Source organism: Herpailurus yagouaroundi, unplaced genomic scaffold, assembly GCF_014898765.1.
Source record: "Herpailurus yagouaroundi ecotype Mexico unplaced genomic scaffold, PumYag 266, whole genome shotgun sequence".
NCBI classification, from domain to species: Eukaryota; Metazoa; Chordata; class Mammalia; order Carnivora; family Felidae; genus Herpailurus; species Herpailurus yagouaroundi.
The window spans coordinates 2,138-17,365 of record NW_024412483.1 but is presented as its reverse complement, the minus strand read 5'-3'; the positions used below and the strand labels follow the sequence as shown (position 1 = coordinate 17,365).

Here is a 15,228-nt window from a genome sequence, read left to right as displayed (position 1 = left end):
GGGGCTCGAACTCACGGACCGCGAGATCGTGACCTGGCCGAAGTCGGACGCTCAACCGACTGCGCCACCCAGGCGCCCCCAAAGTAGGCTTTAAGCTAAAAATGATCAAAGAAGACAAAGAAGGTTATTCTATAACGATAAAGGGGTCAATCCATTAAGAAGATATAACAATTGTAAACATTTATGCACCCAACAACATCAGAGCAGTTAAACACATAAAGCAAATACTAACATAACTAAAAGGAGAGATAAACAGCAATATGATATTGATGGCTGACTTTAATAAGCCACTCTCAAAAATGGATAGGTCACCTAGACAGAGAACCGGTAAGGGAGCAGCATATTTGAACAAGACTATAGACCAAATGGACCTAACAGACAACATAGAACATTCCATCTGATAGTGGTAGAACATATGTTCTTCTCAAGGGCACATGGAACATTTTCTAGGATAGACCATATGTTAGGCCACAAAACAAATCTTAGCAAACTTAAGAAGATTGAAATCATACAAAAGAAAATATTCAAATGGCCAACGGGTACATGAAAAGGTGCTCCACATTACTCATTGTCAGAGAAACACGAATAAAAACCATAATGAGGCATCCCTTCACACCCGTTAGAAGGCTCATCTCAGGAAGACAAGAGACACAAGTGCCCGAGAGCATGTGGAGAAAAGGGCACATTTGTGCACTGTCGGAAGATGGTAGGGAGGTCCCTGCAAAGTTAAAAACAGAACTACCCAGGGGCGCCCGGGTGGCTCGGTCGGTTAAGCGTCCGACTTCGGCTCAGGTCATGATCTCACGGTCCGTGAGTTCGAGCCCCGCATCGGGCTCTGTGCCGACAGCTCAGAGCCTGGAGCCTGTTTTTCAGATTCTGTGTCTCCCTCTCCCTCTGCTCCTCCCCTGTTCATGCTCTGTCTCTGTCTCAAAAATAAATAAACGTTAAAAAAAAAAAAAAACTACCCTACAATCCAGCAAGCCCACTTCTGGAGATGTAGAAAGAGATAGATGATAGAGATGGGGGTAAAGATAGGAAATTAAATCAGTATCTTTTTTAATTTTTTAAAAAATGTTTTATTTCGTTTTTTGAGAAAAAGAGCACAAGCAGGGGAGGGGAAGAGAGAACGGGGGACAGAGGATCCGAAGGGGGCTCTGCACTGACAGGCCCACAGCAGCAAGCCCAATGTGGGGCTCGAACTCATGAACTGTGAGATCATGACCTGAGCCAAAGTCAGACACTCAACTGACGGAGCCACACAGGCACCCCAATATCCTTTTTTAAGGTTTTTTTTAAGAGGGAGAGGGAGAGGAAGAGAGAGAGAGAGAGAGAGAGAGAGAGAGAGAGAACCCCAAGCAGGCTCCACACTCACACTCAGCTCAGAGCCTAATGAGGGGCTCCATCCCACGACCCTGGGACACTCAGCAATCATTTTACGTGATTGATGCTCAATGGACTGAGCCACCCAGGTGCCCCTAAATCAGTATCTTGAAGAGATACCTGCTCTCCCACGTTCACTGCAGCAGTATTTACAACAGCCTGGACAGAGAAACAACCCAAGTGTCCACCAACAGATGGCTGGATAAAGAAAGTGTGAGATATATATATATTACTAAGAAAGAAAGAAAGAAAGAAAGAAAGAAAGAAAGAAAGAAAGAAAGAAAAAGAAAGAAAGAGAGAGAGAGAGAGAGAGAGAGAAAGAAAGAAAGAAAGAAAGAAAAGAAAAGAAAAGAAAAGAAGGAAGGAATCCTGCCATTTGCAACAACATGGTTGACACTCGAAGCCATTATGTAAGTGAAATAAGCCAGAGAGAGACAGATAAGTACTGTGTGATCCCACTTATATGTGGAGTCTTTAAATAACAAAAACAAAACCAAAAAACCCCGAATCCATAGAAACAGACAATAAGTGGTTACCAGGGGCAAGAGGTGCAGGACTGGGGAAAGCGGTGAAGGTGGTCGAAAGGTACGGATTTCCAGACATAAGATAAATCAGTTGTGGGAACGGAGCGCACAGCATGGCCACTGCAGCTGACATACCGTATCGCATATTTGAAAGTTGCCGAGAGTAGGTCCTCCTGGGGTGATCGTTTCACGACACATACACACATCAGACGATTATGTTGTACGCTTTACATCGAGACGATGTTATATATTGATTATATCCCAATAAAACCAGGCAAAGTGAGAAGGGGAAAAACAAGAACGTTAGCGGCGGAGTCCGGGTGGTGGGCAGACACACGTTCACTGTGACGTTTTCGCAACTCGGCCGCGCAACTGAAAAGTTTCGCGATGCGAGGTTGTCTGCAAGGGTGCTGCCTGAGGCAGCTCTCCGGAACGGTCAGCTCAAGTGGGGAATGCAGTGGCTCTGGAGTAAGAGTGGGCAGCCGTTCGAAAAGAATGAGGAAGGTCTGCGTGTGCCGACGTGCAAAGGCGCCCGACACATGCCGGCGAAGGTGCCGGATGTGAAACACGAGCCGGTTTCCAAAGCAAACAAGCTAACCCCAAAGCCGTAAATGCAGCTTGGAGCCTTCAGGTCCAACTCCACCGCATAGTAAGCCTGCTCCAGCTAAATGGGACGCCAAGCCTCAGTCAGCCTCCCAGGGGAACGCATCGGGGCGGCCGAGCACCTGCTCATGGGTTTGGGTCACAGGGTTAGTCCTGCTAAGTGGTCAGCAGTGGCTGCCAGGCCTCTGAATGGTTGATACGGTCACTTCTGGAGCAGACGACTCTCAGGTGTGGGGCTGCTATTTTGAGCAGGGGTGTGCCTGGTGGCCCGTGCAAATCCCACCAGGTTCACCTGTCCACAAAGCCACCCACGCCTCCGCCTCCCCCTGTGAGCACCCCATCCTGGCAAAGAGAGACATCTGGTGAGGAGTGCCCCCTACCTGGGGCTTGGCTTCCTGGTTTAGCTTGGGCACGTGTCCTTCTCCGCACAGTTGCCAAGATCTTACCTACCTATTTTTTTCTTTAAGTTTATTTATTCTGAGAGAGAGAGAGAGAGAGAGAGAGAGAGAGCGCAGGGGAGGGCCAGAGAGAGAGAGGGAGAGAGAGAATCCCAAGCCGGCTCCACACTATCAGGGCAGAGCCCAGCTCGGAGCTCAGACCCAGGTGCTGTGAGATCATGACCTGAGCCAAAGAGTCAGACACTTAACCGGCTGAGCCACCCAGGCGTCCCAGATCTCACTTTCTGATGGCAAAAATGGTCAGTCCAACGGTGGTGTTTTCGAATTGTGCATCCAGAATGGCAGAGTCAAAGACCCCGTCCCAGATGACAGGAGCAAACCAGGGGGTCATGACCAGCACATCTGCCCTCCTAGAGGGAACAGGTCACAGTGCGTTAGAGCAGGGCATGGAAAGGTGGGCCAGGGAAGGAAGGACCAAAAGTCCACAGTCCACGAGAAGCGCAGTTAGACGCAGCCGGGATTCCAGACTCCCAATCCAGTGCTCTCTGCCTCACAAGCTCAGCCCCTGAGCCCTGACCCTGCCATTCCCTCACTGCCCCGCATGGAGTGTCTCCTGAGCACCGCCGAGTGCTGGGCCCCACAGGACACTCCTTCTGGGAGGCCCCCAACCCCATTTCCGAGAAGGAGCTGTATCTCAGTGAGAGCAATAGCCAAGCCCTTTCCCAGCAATAGGGACTTGGCCATAAGAAACATATATTCAGTCTTTGACCCCAGATCCCGACACGGGGCTCCTAAACCCCTTGGAACTTCCTGGGTGATAGAGACACCTTTTGTTTTAATGAGGGGACCCGGGGCGGGCTCCTGGATGGTTCGGGATGGGGACTGGCCACCGGAAAGACCACGCCGTGGTCAGAAGCGTGACACTGCAGCCCCAGCCCCCACCCTCCCGGCAGGTGCGCGTGTGAGGGAGCCTCCACCAGATCCTGACGACGGGGTCCGAGAGGGCACGGAGGCTCCCTGGCCTCCCCACGCCGCCCCCTGGGGACCTGTGCCCCTGGCTGCTCCCGCGACCTTGGTGATACGCCGAGACTCTAGAGTAGACGGTCTTCTTGGGTTCTGGAGCCACTCTAGAAAGTCATCAAGCCCGAGGAGGGGCCGGTGGGACCCTGAGCTACAGCCAGTCCGTCCAAAGCACAGGTGACAACCTAGAACTTGCGACTGGCACGTGGGGGGCGGGGGGCGGGCTGTGGGAGTGAGCCCCCGCCATGGGGGCTGCTGACTGGGGGGGAGCGGCGGCATCGTTCCCCGTGGGAAACCGACCTGTTTGCTGGGAGTAGGGGGTAACACGAGTTTTCTTCAGGGACAAAGCTAGGCTTCCAGCCCCCTCCCATCTCAAGGGCTTCCCCTCCCCCCAGTGTAGCCCCACAGAACGTTCTCTGTCCCTTCTCCACCCTAGCCCGCACGGACGCCTCTCTCCTCTCCTCCCATCCCGTCTCACGAGTGCCCGTTCACTCATGGCTTCTCGGGACACGGCTCCACGACCCACGGGAACAGGCTCACGCCAGCCCATCCCTCCAGATGGGCTGTGTCCAACAGAGATTTGTAACTTAAAATTGTTCTAGTAAGCACACAAAGGTAAAAGTGACCAGGTGAGGGGCGCCTGGGGGGCTCAGTCGGTTGAGCGCCCAACTTCGGCTCAGGTCACGATCTCACGGTTTGTGAGTTTGAGCCCCGCGTCGGGCTCTGTGCTGACGGCTCAGAGCCTGGATCCTGCTTCTGACCCTGTGTCTCCCTCTGCCCCTCCCCCACTCATGCTCTGTCTCAGGTAAAGTTACAATTAATCTGGTGTATGTTGTTTAACCCGCGACGTCCAAAGCACCATCCTTTCAATACGTGATCGGTTTTTAAAATAAGAGACTTTGTATTTTTGAGATATTTTAAATGGAGCGCTTCGGACCTGGGGTGTGTGTGTGTGTGTGTGTGTGTGTGTGTGTGTGTGTCCTCCCCAGGGACAGCCCTCTCATTCCAGGGAGGTCACGTGTCAGGTGTCACGGCCTCCGGGTGGCTCTAAGGACTCAAGGAGGCGTGGGTACTGGTGTCAGAAATGACAGTGCGCACTCGCAGCTCTCCCGGCAGGGAGGTCGCGCGGCCTGGGCTTGGAACCCGACCGCGCCCTGGCCGGTCGCACAGCTCAGGCAAGCACCTTCACTTCTCTGAGCCTCAGTTTCCCTGCTTGTAAAGCGAGGGCTGACCAGCGTGGCCTCAGGGCGACCTTCCTGTCTGAGGCCACAGGGGGACCGGCTGCCAGCGCCATCTGGGGCAGAACAGCCAGGAGGTGCGGGCTGAGGAGGCCGGGCGCCTGCACCGGGGGAACCCAGCCCAGACCTGTCCTGCGTCCCCAGGAAGAGATGAGAGAGGGTTCCGTGCCTTCTGTGGACACCCATGCTCCCTGGGCCCAGGAGTTGGAGGCGCCTTCCCTGGCACCCTCGCCCGGGACCAGACCCGTTAGCAATGAGCCCAGCCCCCTCTCACGGCAAGAGAAGGAAAAGAAAAGGCTAGGACAGGTGGCAGTGAGGGAGAGGAGAACTCGAGGCGGGCCGGTGGCCACAGCAGGGATGTGCTAAGTTACGCAGGCTGCAGGAGCTGGGCCTTGGGGTAAACCATCCTGCAGAGAAGACACGCGTCAGGGAGGCGGACAGTCGCACCCAGAAGCGTCTCGGAGCCAGGCAGTCTACGCCCACAGCTGCAAGGTGCCGTCCTCCCCATCTAGATGGCCAGCTGTGCCAGGAGCACCACAGGACTGCCAGCCTGCCCGTCCGCCCTCCTGCCTTCCTCCTCCTTCCCTCCTTCCTTTCTTCCTCTTGTCCACTAGTCACTTGTCCACTCACTAGACAGACAGCGGTCAAACGTGCCCACCCAGCCCTGGGGACGCCACAGGCTTCCCAGTGATAAACCGATGAGGCTAAAAGCCAAGCAGAGGAAAGGGGGTCACGCCTCAAGGTCTCTGGTAACTGCCAAGGCTCTAGACTCCCCACATCTCCTTCCTCTCTCTCCCTCTCTCTCTCTCCCTGTGTTGTAAGTCCTAACATGGGTCTACCTCACAACTACGAAGGCCCACCCCCACCCCATCCAGCCCCCATGCCGCGCCCACCTCCATGCCCTCCCCGGGCCACATCATCCTCCGGTGTTAGCTGAGCTGAGGGCGGAGAAGCCGGGGCTGAGTGTGCCACGGGCATGACACTGAGCAGCCCCACGGCTGGAGGTCAAGTGGAAACCCCCTGTGGCCCCCATCATCTAACGTCTCCTCCCGTTCTCCTGTGCCCCCATCACCCTCCTCTCCCCCGGGAATCAGGCCTTGGACTGGGTGGGGGTGAGGAAGGGGATGGGGAGGCACATGTTGACTTGCTCCGAAAGAGGCACAGAAACACCCGAAGAGGTGGTCCCCATACCTGGCAACTTCAGGGACTCTGCAGGCGTCCGGGGGGCAGTCCCTTTCACTGAGGGAGGGAAACAGAGAGCACTCAGCCCAGGGCCGGGTCCTGGGGGAAGCGCGCCCGCGCCAGTGGGCAGGTCTCCTCCAGGGCCAGCCACGTCATGGCCCCTGAGGAGAAAGTTCCCGTGTGATGCCGAGCCTGGGCCAGGGGAGTGGAGCAGGGGTCTGAAGCAGGGCCGAGAAACCCTGGACACGCTGGCCGTGTCTGGGAGCATGGTGCACGGCCCCACCCGCAGGGCGTGACCACGGCCTCGCGAGAAACTGCCCCCCCAACACACACACACACACCTGGGGAGGAGGAGCAGAGACCAGGAGGCAGGAGCCGTGGCTGCCCCTGTGGGTCCTGGGATCCCCAGGAGAGCTCTGGCAAGGCCCCCCCTCACCCTGTCAGCCCCGGGAGCCCCGCTCCCCACCCCTCACCTGCACTGCTCTGTCTCCAGCAGCATCCCCTGCGGGACCACACGGCGGCCATCCTGGCTGACGGAGGAAAGGTTCCGTCGACCCACTTCGTGAAAAGTAGCGATTGCCAACAAAGAGCCGTGCCCTCAAGAGGGGGGGGGGGCGCCCCAGGCCAGGATTAGGTGTGCATCCCCCCTCCCCACCCGCCCCTGGGGACCCCAGCCGGGCCTGGGGGTGGGGGGAGGGGAGACAGGCTCCTGGATGGAGTTCAGTGGGGCCGACGAAGGCCAGTGTTTGTGAGGGAGGAGGAAGGAGTGGAAGTCACTACCTCGATGGCAGGCTCTCCCGTTGGCCCTGCAGGGGACGGCCCTCGGTGCTGCTGGAGAGAAAAGGGACACCAGCTGAGCCCACCATCCACCTGGCCATCCGACCAGCATGTGTGGGCCCCCCAAGCTGGACGGAGAGAGAACTGGGGTCGGGCCACGCCCTGGGGGCTCGTGACGCGTCCCGGTTGGGAGCTGTCACCTTATCTGTTCACAGGTGGCCAGAGAGGCCAGCTCTGGAAGGAATGAGCTCTGAGAGGACACTGAGCCTCGACCTGTCTGGGCCCTGACGGGGTCAGGGGGCCCCCACCCCCGCTCGGCCCCGTCGAAGCGGCTGAAGGGACCCCGGAACCCATACCAGGCGCTACCCCTCCCACAATCCTGGCCTTGCCGCACAGCCCGCTGGGCAGTGCATGAACTCTGTAAACGTGTTCTCTCCAGCACAAGCTAGAACTTTCTCTGCCTTGTCCTTTGTCAAGGTCTGAGAAAACACGGTGGAGGGAGGGACTCGGGAGTCACACTGGGAACCGAGGGTCTCTGGTTAGAAGTACCTCCAATTCAGTACATACGTATATTTCTATTTCTGCTCTAGATCTTTCTAGAAGGAACCGCCCTGAATCCAAAGACGCCGCCATTACCTTCGAGACTCTCCCATCCGCCTCCGTCCGGGAATCAGCCTGAAGACATTGCTGGGGGACAAACAAGAGTGTGAAACTGAGTCTTCGCTGGGCGGGAGGACCGACAGGATGGGGGTTCGAGGCTGAGACTCTAACACACACATTCTCACCCTTTTGGCCTCTGGCTCCTGAGAAAATGGACGTGGGGCCCGACCAGAGCCCTTCTGGCTCCATCCCCACTCCCGCTGGTCACCTGGACCATTGTAACGCCATCCCATCACCACAGTAACCAACAGCAGGGCCGAGGACCGCGGCATCCCGTTGACCTGAGGAGTCGTTTCTAGATGCAATTCCTGGCCCCTGCACAGTGCTGAGCACTCAGGAGGGGTGTGTAGGTAGAAAGCTCTCTTTCTAACAAGTTCCCCAGGTGACCTGCGGACACTCTCAAGTCTAGAGTCATGCCTCCTTTCTATATTCCTTTATGTTTATTTCTCTCTCTCTCTTTTATTTTTCTTTAGAGATAGAGAGAGTGTATGAGTCAGGGAGAGGGGTGGGGGGGGGGTGGAGAGAGAGATCCCAAGCAGGATCCACGCTCAGTGTGGAGCCTGATCCCACAACCCCCACCCGGCTCATGATCTGAGCTAAAATCAAGAGTCAGACACTCAATCCACTGAGCCACCCAGGCACCCCCCCGCTTCTATTTTCTGTTTTGTTTTGTTTTGTTTTGTTTTGTGAGAGAGAGAGAGAGAGAGAAAGAGAGACCGATGTCGGCCTGCGTCCAAATCACCTAGGGGGCCTGTTAAAACACAGAAGGGAGCCGGGGGGGCGCCTGGGTGGCTCAGTCGCTTAAGCGCCGACGCTTGATTTCTGCTCAGGTCATGAGCTCACAATTCGTGAGTTCGAGCCCCATGGTGGGCTCTGTGCTGACAGTGTGGAGCCTGCTTGAGATTCTCTCTCTCCTTTGCTGCCCCTCCTCTCTCTCTCAAAATAAATAAATATTTTAGAAGGAAACTTAATGTAATAATCGGGTGAGTCTTTTGGGTACTAAACATTTACCAGTCTAGGGCGCCTGGGTGGCGCAGTCGGTTAAGCGTCCGACTTCAGCCAGGTCACGATCTCGCGGTCCGTGAGTTCGAGCCCCGCGTCGGGCTCTGGGCTGATGGCTCAGAGCCTGGAGCCTGTTTCCGATTCTGTGTCTCCCTCTCTCTCTGCCCCTCCCCCGTTCATGCTCTGTCTCTCTCTGTCCCAAAAATAAATAAACGTTGGAAAAATAAATAAATAAATAAATAAATAAATAAACAAACATTTACCAGTCTAAAAAAATTAAAAAGGAATCCAAGGTGTGTCGAAATGAGGGAGAAAAGAAGAAAAAACAAGATCGAAACACGGGATAATGCCGAGGAAGGAGGCGCTGGATGAATAACCCAAAAGAACCATGGCATCTCGATGGAGAAAAGAGGCCAGACCCCAGACCCCAGACCCATTGGGCTGCCACCCTGGGAAACTTGCTGTAACACATGTTGTGAACTTCAGTGAGTCCGGGCGGGGTGAGGGGCTTCAGAACTGGGACCCAGCGGGGAGCGGCAGGGTGCGGGGACAGGGGTCTCCAAAAAGCTGAAGGCATGACACCGAAGGCGCCACATGCTCTCAGCGCTCCCTGGGGTCCTTACGCTACAAGGAAGAATGTTCTCATGTAGTTCAAGGGCACGTTCTAAGAATCAGACATCGGGACAGGCCGCTCGCAGAGGACGGAGTTCTGCTGCCCTATAAAGTTCAGGTGGGGCCTTGATCACCTGCCAGACAGACTGTGGAGCCAGCTCAGCCCCCTGACCCGCAGCCGGACGCAGGCAAGCTCCGAAGTGGACACCAGGCCCCGGGAGGACAGCACAGCAACTCAGGAGGTCCCTGTGCTGGTCTACAACCCCCACGCGGTGGGCAGGGGCCACCTGGACGAGTACCACTGCCCCCACCGGCACTGTTCCATCGGTTCCACCAGCACTTGTCGCTTAGACCAGACTGGCCCTTCAAAGCCCTGGCCAGTGTCCACCTCTGGCGGACCAAGGCGTGTCTTCGTCCTGCGAGATCCGGGAAAGCCTGTCCCCAGTCTTGTGGCAGCCTATCACCTGGGTATTCCCCCTACCAGATCGGACACCGCTCGAGACAAGGAGCTGTCCCACTGACGGTGACATCCTGGGGCACGCACACCAACACCAGGCTCAGTAAACGCCTCTCCAGGGCAATGTGTTGACGTGTCCGACAGAGTGAGGGCACCGTTTTCCAGAGCACGCACTGGCTGGACCCGCAGCCCCGAGATGAGATGCTGGCCCCAGGTCGACTCGCCCTCAGGGGCCCGGCAAGTGGGTTTGGAAGGGTTTGCGTCTTGGCCTTGCCACTTCCTACCTTATAACCCGCGTCTCACCTTAACCTCTGGAGCCTCACCTTCCTCGGGTGTGAAACGGGGACAATAATGCAGATCTTACAGGTTGTTGAGAGAATGTACAAGAATGTCCGTCAAGCATTTCGCTCAGTGCCCAGCACAGGATACCACATCCAGTAAGTGTGAACCCCTAACAAATTACTTTACGGAAGTCATCAGTGAAAACGCGTACAGCTCTCAAGGTTAACCACCACGTGAAAATGCCTTCCTGTGGTCTCGACTGTACATGTGAACATTCAGTTTCCACCTCAAAGTTGAGGCCAGGGACAGTTTCACCTTGAATAAAAACCAGTGCACTGAAAAGGATCCACTAAGATTCTATTTTTTTTAAGGGAATGCAATTTTACTAAGTTTGTTTGGAAACATAAACTTTACTGTTTGTTTTAAACAAATGAAAGGCAGTAAAAAAAAAAAAGTGTTATCTGTTTTCGGTAAATGCATTTAAAGCACGGTGTGAGCTCTATGTAACCGGTGTTTCTAACCGGCTGTAAAACACTGCCTTCAGAAGCCCTCTGCCCCCCACCTCTCCCCAGGGAACCTATAAATGCCGACAACTCATCAGGGAGCAGAGCCGAGCGCTGGCTGGGGGTCTGCGTCCCTGCGAAGTGGGCACCTGAGGCAGAAAACACCACCGTGTTTCCTCATTTCCTTATCTGCAAAATGACAGCGACCATGTGGGTAACACCTTCTCCGGGACCACGGCTGTGGGCCAAAACCCTGACCGTTTTCATGAATTAAAGTCAATTAGCTATAATAAACCCCAGCCCACCACAGGGACCCCAGGGACGTCCCCAGACTCTCACCTGTAGAAGCCCAGACAAGAGCAGCCAAGAGCAGGAGCCCGCACAGCCAGGAGCTGGCACTCCTTCCCCAGAAGCCTGCGGAGAGGAAGCCTGGGTTATTCCGGGGCCAGTTCACCCGAATCACCTTGTTGGGGCCCACACTGGGCACTGGGCACTGGGCACCGGGCAGGGAGGGGCTTCTGTGGGCTCCAGCTGAAAGCCCTCTCCCTCTTGTGTGCCCTCAGGGAAGGAGGGTTACACCTCTCCTGGAGGCATAACCCGCTGAGCCTTGCCCTACAGCCCCTGGGCACCCGCCCTGGTGCCCCTCCTTGTTGACAAGCCCCCGGGGACGCGGGTCCACTCTTCATACTTCAGAGGCTGGGGCGCACCGCAGCCATTACCGCACAGGCAGAGCGTGAAGGACAAGGCCCAGGAGGGCTGTGACAGACGACGGTGCACCGACCCTCTCACCGAGGGGACCCCGCACCCCACGGGCACCTCACAGCCCTAATGCCGTGGGGGCTCACAGCACAGCTATATACAATAATACATCATGGTGGGAGAGCCCACTACAGGGGTGCGGCACCCCGGGAAAGGGGCACGTTGGAAGGAAGCCATACCGCGTGCATCAGTTAAATCTTAGCTGAAGGTGGTGGGTACAGCAGGACCCACCACTGATAAAGAGCCTCCTCCCCCGAGCCACCCACCGCTGGGTTTTACGACGCCCAAGCCCGATGTCCCAGCGGCGAGAACCTCACTGATCACAAATGTGTTGGGGGGTCCCAAGTGCTGGACTGAGAAAACAACCAAACAAAACGTGCACATGTACACCTGGGTGCAGCCCAGACACTGTTACCAAAGCGTTTCACTGGGTCTAAGAGGGATACGTCCGTTTCCTCTGGGTGTGAAAATGTGAAAACCCACATGTACCCAAATGTGCAGTCCCAGAGGTGTGTGCAAAAATAAAGAGTAGCTTCTTTAGCCTCGGATTAGGCAAAGGTTTTATTTTATTTTTTTAATGTTTATTTATTTATTCTAAGAGGGGGAAGCACGAGTAGGGGAGAGCAGACAGAGAGGGAGACAGAATCCCAAGTAGGCTCCCGGCTCTGAGCTGTCAGCCCAGAGCCTGACGTGGGGGCTGGAACCCACAAGCTGTGAGATCATGACCTGAGCTGAAGTCGATGCTTAACCGACTGAGCCACCCAGGCGCCCCTAAAGGCACAGTTTAAATATGTGTAGTTATAGGTCAATTATACTGGAGCTGGTTTAAAAAAAAAAAAAAAAAAAGGCAAGCAAGCCACAGTGAGATACCATTTCCCACCACCAGGGGACGACAACACACCGCGTCTGCCGGCTGCTCTCAAGGCAGGGGGTGTGGGGAGCCGGCAGGTAGGGACATCACCTGAGAAGGTCAAAATTGGTTCTTGGGGATGCAAAAAAAAAAGACAAAAAAAAAAAAACACCACCTTAGACATTAATTATTTGTGGCTTTCCAAAGCTTAACTTTACCCGCCAAAATCTTACTCCTTCGTATTTTTCTCTTTAGGGACAATACATTTTTTTGTTTTTAAAGTAGGCCCTATGCCAAATGTGGGGCTTGAACTCATGACCCCGCGATCAAGAGTCACGTGCTCTGCTGACCCAGCCAGCCACGTGCCCCCCCTCTCTTTGGAGGCAATTTAAATTCAATTTTATTTCCCTCCTTAGACTGCTATAACTGGGGAGGGGTGAGGTTCAGAAACACCACTGTAGGGAGTGGGAAGGGGAGGGAGTCCATGGGAAGGGACATCTGGCAGGCAATGTTTACCCAGAGTCAGACTCACTCAGCATGTGATCGGGCAAACCCACTTCTGGGGATCTCCACCACAGAGACACCTGCCCACGCATAAAATGATTGTTTTTCACGAAGGCTTTGTCTGTAACAGCAGGAGCCTGGGAAGGACCCCAGTGTCCATGGCTAGGGACTGAAGTCCACTTCTGCGTGACCAACAAAGGGGATGCTGTGCAGCTCTGAGAGAGAGTAGGGGCACGCTTAGCACAGGTTTAAAGCAAGGTACGCAACAGTGAAGACAATACTCTACCTTTTGTATGTTGTTAACGCTTCCCTAAAAAACCTAAAAGTCTGCGCGGGGAATGACTAAAAACGGTTACGTACAGGGAGCAGGAGGCTGGCAGAGGGGCCAGAAAAAGTCAGGCACCAGTCACACTTCTCCAACATGTCCTGAGGGATCGTTTTTGGCTTTGAACCATGCAAGGCTACTGCCCGCTCCAAATAATAAAATTAGATAAAACCCATAAATAAACCAGAATAAGACAGAGGTGCTGCATTTTCAGTCTTGGAGAGGATCAGGCCCTTTCTAAGTCTGGCCACAGATTTCTTCTTAATAGCCCTAAATGAAGACAAATAAATATGACCCGGTGAAAATAAAATTTTCATGCACAGTTGAAAAGACAACCATAAACGCAAAGAAACATTTTTTTTTTTTTAAAGTTTGGAACTCATATCATAAACCCCCAAGCCCTTTGATAATAGCTCCTAGGATTTAATAAATAAGAACAACTACTGAATTGGGTTTTTTAAAAAATTTTTTATCTTTAATCTCTAAACCCAATGTGGGACTCAAATTTACAACCCCCAGATCAAGAGTCGCACGCTCCACGGACTGGACCAACCCAGCCCGGCGCCCATGAACTGTTTTTTCTTTGGTTTGTTTTAATGTTTATTTATTTATTTTGAGAGAGAGAGGGAGGGGGGAAGAGGGGGGGAGAAAGAGAGAGAGAGAGAGAGAGAGAGAAGGATGGAGGGAGGGAGGGAGGGAGAGAGAACCCCAAGCAAGCTCTGTGATGTCAGCACAGAGCCTGGAATGGGGGTCAATCCATAAACGAACATGAGATCATGACCTGAGAGCTCCACCAACCGAGCCAGCCAGGCGCCCTGCCCACAAAGGGCAAAGGGTCTCGGGTGACAACTCAGGCCGCAGGCATTCAACCTCGCTACGGTGACTGCCGCGCAAGAAAGAATGAACTGAAGAGTCCAGATTTGCCCCGTCAGGTGTGCCACAGGGCAGTGGCTGGGCTGACCCAGGTGAGCTGGGAGACCCCGCCCCCATCAGAGCAGGGCTTGGGTGAGAGGGATCCTGCACAGCACGGGGCACATATGGTGCGCGTGCGTCATGCATGTTCTCCCCGGACCCTCCCTTCCTGGGGCCCTCCCAGTGCTCCCCTGCCCTGGAGAGATTGAATCATCCTGTCTCCATACCCTCCGTCCATCCTCCCCTTCTCTCCTCCCCCTCCCCAACCAGCCTTCACCCCAGCCACCCACTGGGACCCCTGCGGCCCTGACCCCGCACTCTCTCCTCCACCCTCAGTCCACTTGCCCCGTCAGCGTGGCTGAACTCTGCTCCCTCTGGTCTGTCTGCTGGTGACACCCGCCCAGCCACCTCCGTACCTCCTCCTGGGGGGAGGGGGGGGAGCCACAGACACTGGAGGCTCCAGGCGTGGTCCCAGCCTTTCCTCTGCCCCCACCGTGCACCATGGGAGCATGAACTATGACATCTACCCTGCCATCCCCTCCGGTCACTCTCCAGCCTTTACCTTCTGTCGACCCCTGGACCTGGGGACCTAAGCACTCATGGACCCTCCCCACTGAAGGCACATCAGCCCTTTCACAGCCAAACAGGACCCTGGGTCCCCATCACCCAGGCCCCCCGCGGGGTACACTTCCCACGTCATGGCCAGGCACCAGAGCGCATGGACAGATCAGAGGCTTCTCCCCACCCCAACTCAACGCACCGGCACACCCTGTCAGTCACACCTTCAGAGTGTGGTCCTGGGTGCGGCTGCTGGGGGAGAAAGCTCGGCAGTTCCTCAAAATGTACACAGAACTGCCGCGTGGTCCGGCAATCCCACTGCTGGGTCCGCACGTGCTCATGGCGGCAGTGGTCCCAGAAAGTGGGAGTAACTCAAGTGTCCAACAACGAATGAAGGACTAAGGGAAGTGTGGTCTGTCCACACCGTGGAATATCACTCAGCTCGTGCCTTCGCGGCCGTGGGATTCCACTGGCTCCAGGAGCGGTCCTTCCCACCAGCCACCACCCACACAGGGTCTCTGCTCTGGGCATGGAGAGCAGACACACTTTACAAGCAGGGCACAAGTCAACAGTGGATGCCTAGTGACCCCTCCCAGCTAGCTGGGGACAGGGTTTCTTGAGGGAGCCCTGCTCCCAGTCTGGCTGCCTCTTATCAACAAAGGAATGTTGATGACCACACTGT

General features: G+C 55.1%; 1 protein-coding gene across 6 annotated transcripts; it reads right to left on the bottom strand.

The window, feature by feature from the left end:
- Positions 1–3,111: 3,111 nt before the first annotated feature.
- On the bottom strand, positions 3,112–8,233 carry LOC121021218 (uncharacterized). Of its 6 annotated transcripts, none has more exons than XM_040461459.1 (7): positions 7,908–8,070; positions 7,759–7,809; positions 7,126–7,176; positions 6,819–6,875; positions 6,355–6,402; positions 5,535–5,570; positions 3,112–3,315 (listed from the first exon to the last, which is right to left on the bottom strand). In XM_040461459.1, the coding sequence occupies exons 1-7, from the start codon at positions 7,997–7,999 to the stop codon at positions 3,183–3,185; spliced, it is 468 nt and encodes a 155-aa protein (XP_040317393.1). In that variant the 5' UTR covers positions 8,000–8,070; the 3' UTR covers positions 3,112–3,182. The 6 variants fall into 6 exon arrangements, with proteins under 6 accessions (XP_040317393.1, XP_040317394.1, XP_040317389.1 ...); XM_040461460.1 differs by having other exon boundaries at positions 7,126–7,173; XM_040461455.1 differs by having other exon boundaries at positions 7,126–7,173; positions 7,759–8,228.
- Positions 8,234–15,228: the final 6,995 nt, after the last annotated feature.

Bases quoted from the DNA above. Each gene is read 5' to 3' on its own strand.
- LOC121021218 (XM_040461454.1), bottom strand. From the start codon at position 8,054: ATGCCGCGGTCCTCGGCCCTGCTGTTGGTTACTGTGGTGATGGGATGG. The intron at 6,876-7,125 runs GTAGTGACTTCC...TTCCTCCGTCAG, and splicing joins CGGGAGAGCCTGCCATCGAG to CCAGGATGGCCGCCGTGTGG. The intron at 5,571-6,354 runs GTATGGGGACCA...TCTTCTCTGCAG, and splicing joins AGAGTCCCTGAAGTTGCCAG to GATGGTTTACCCCAAGGCCC.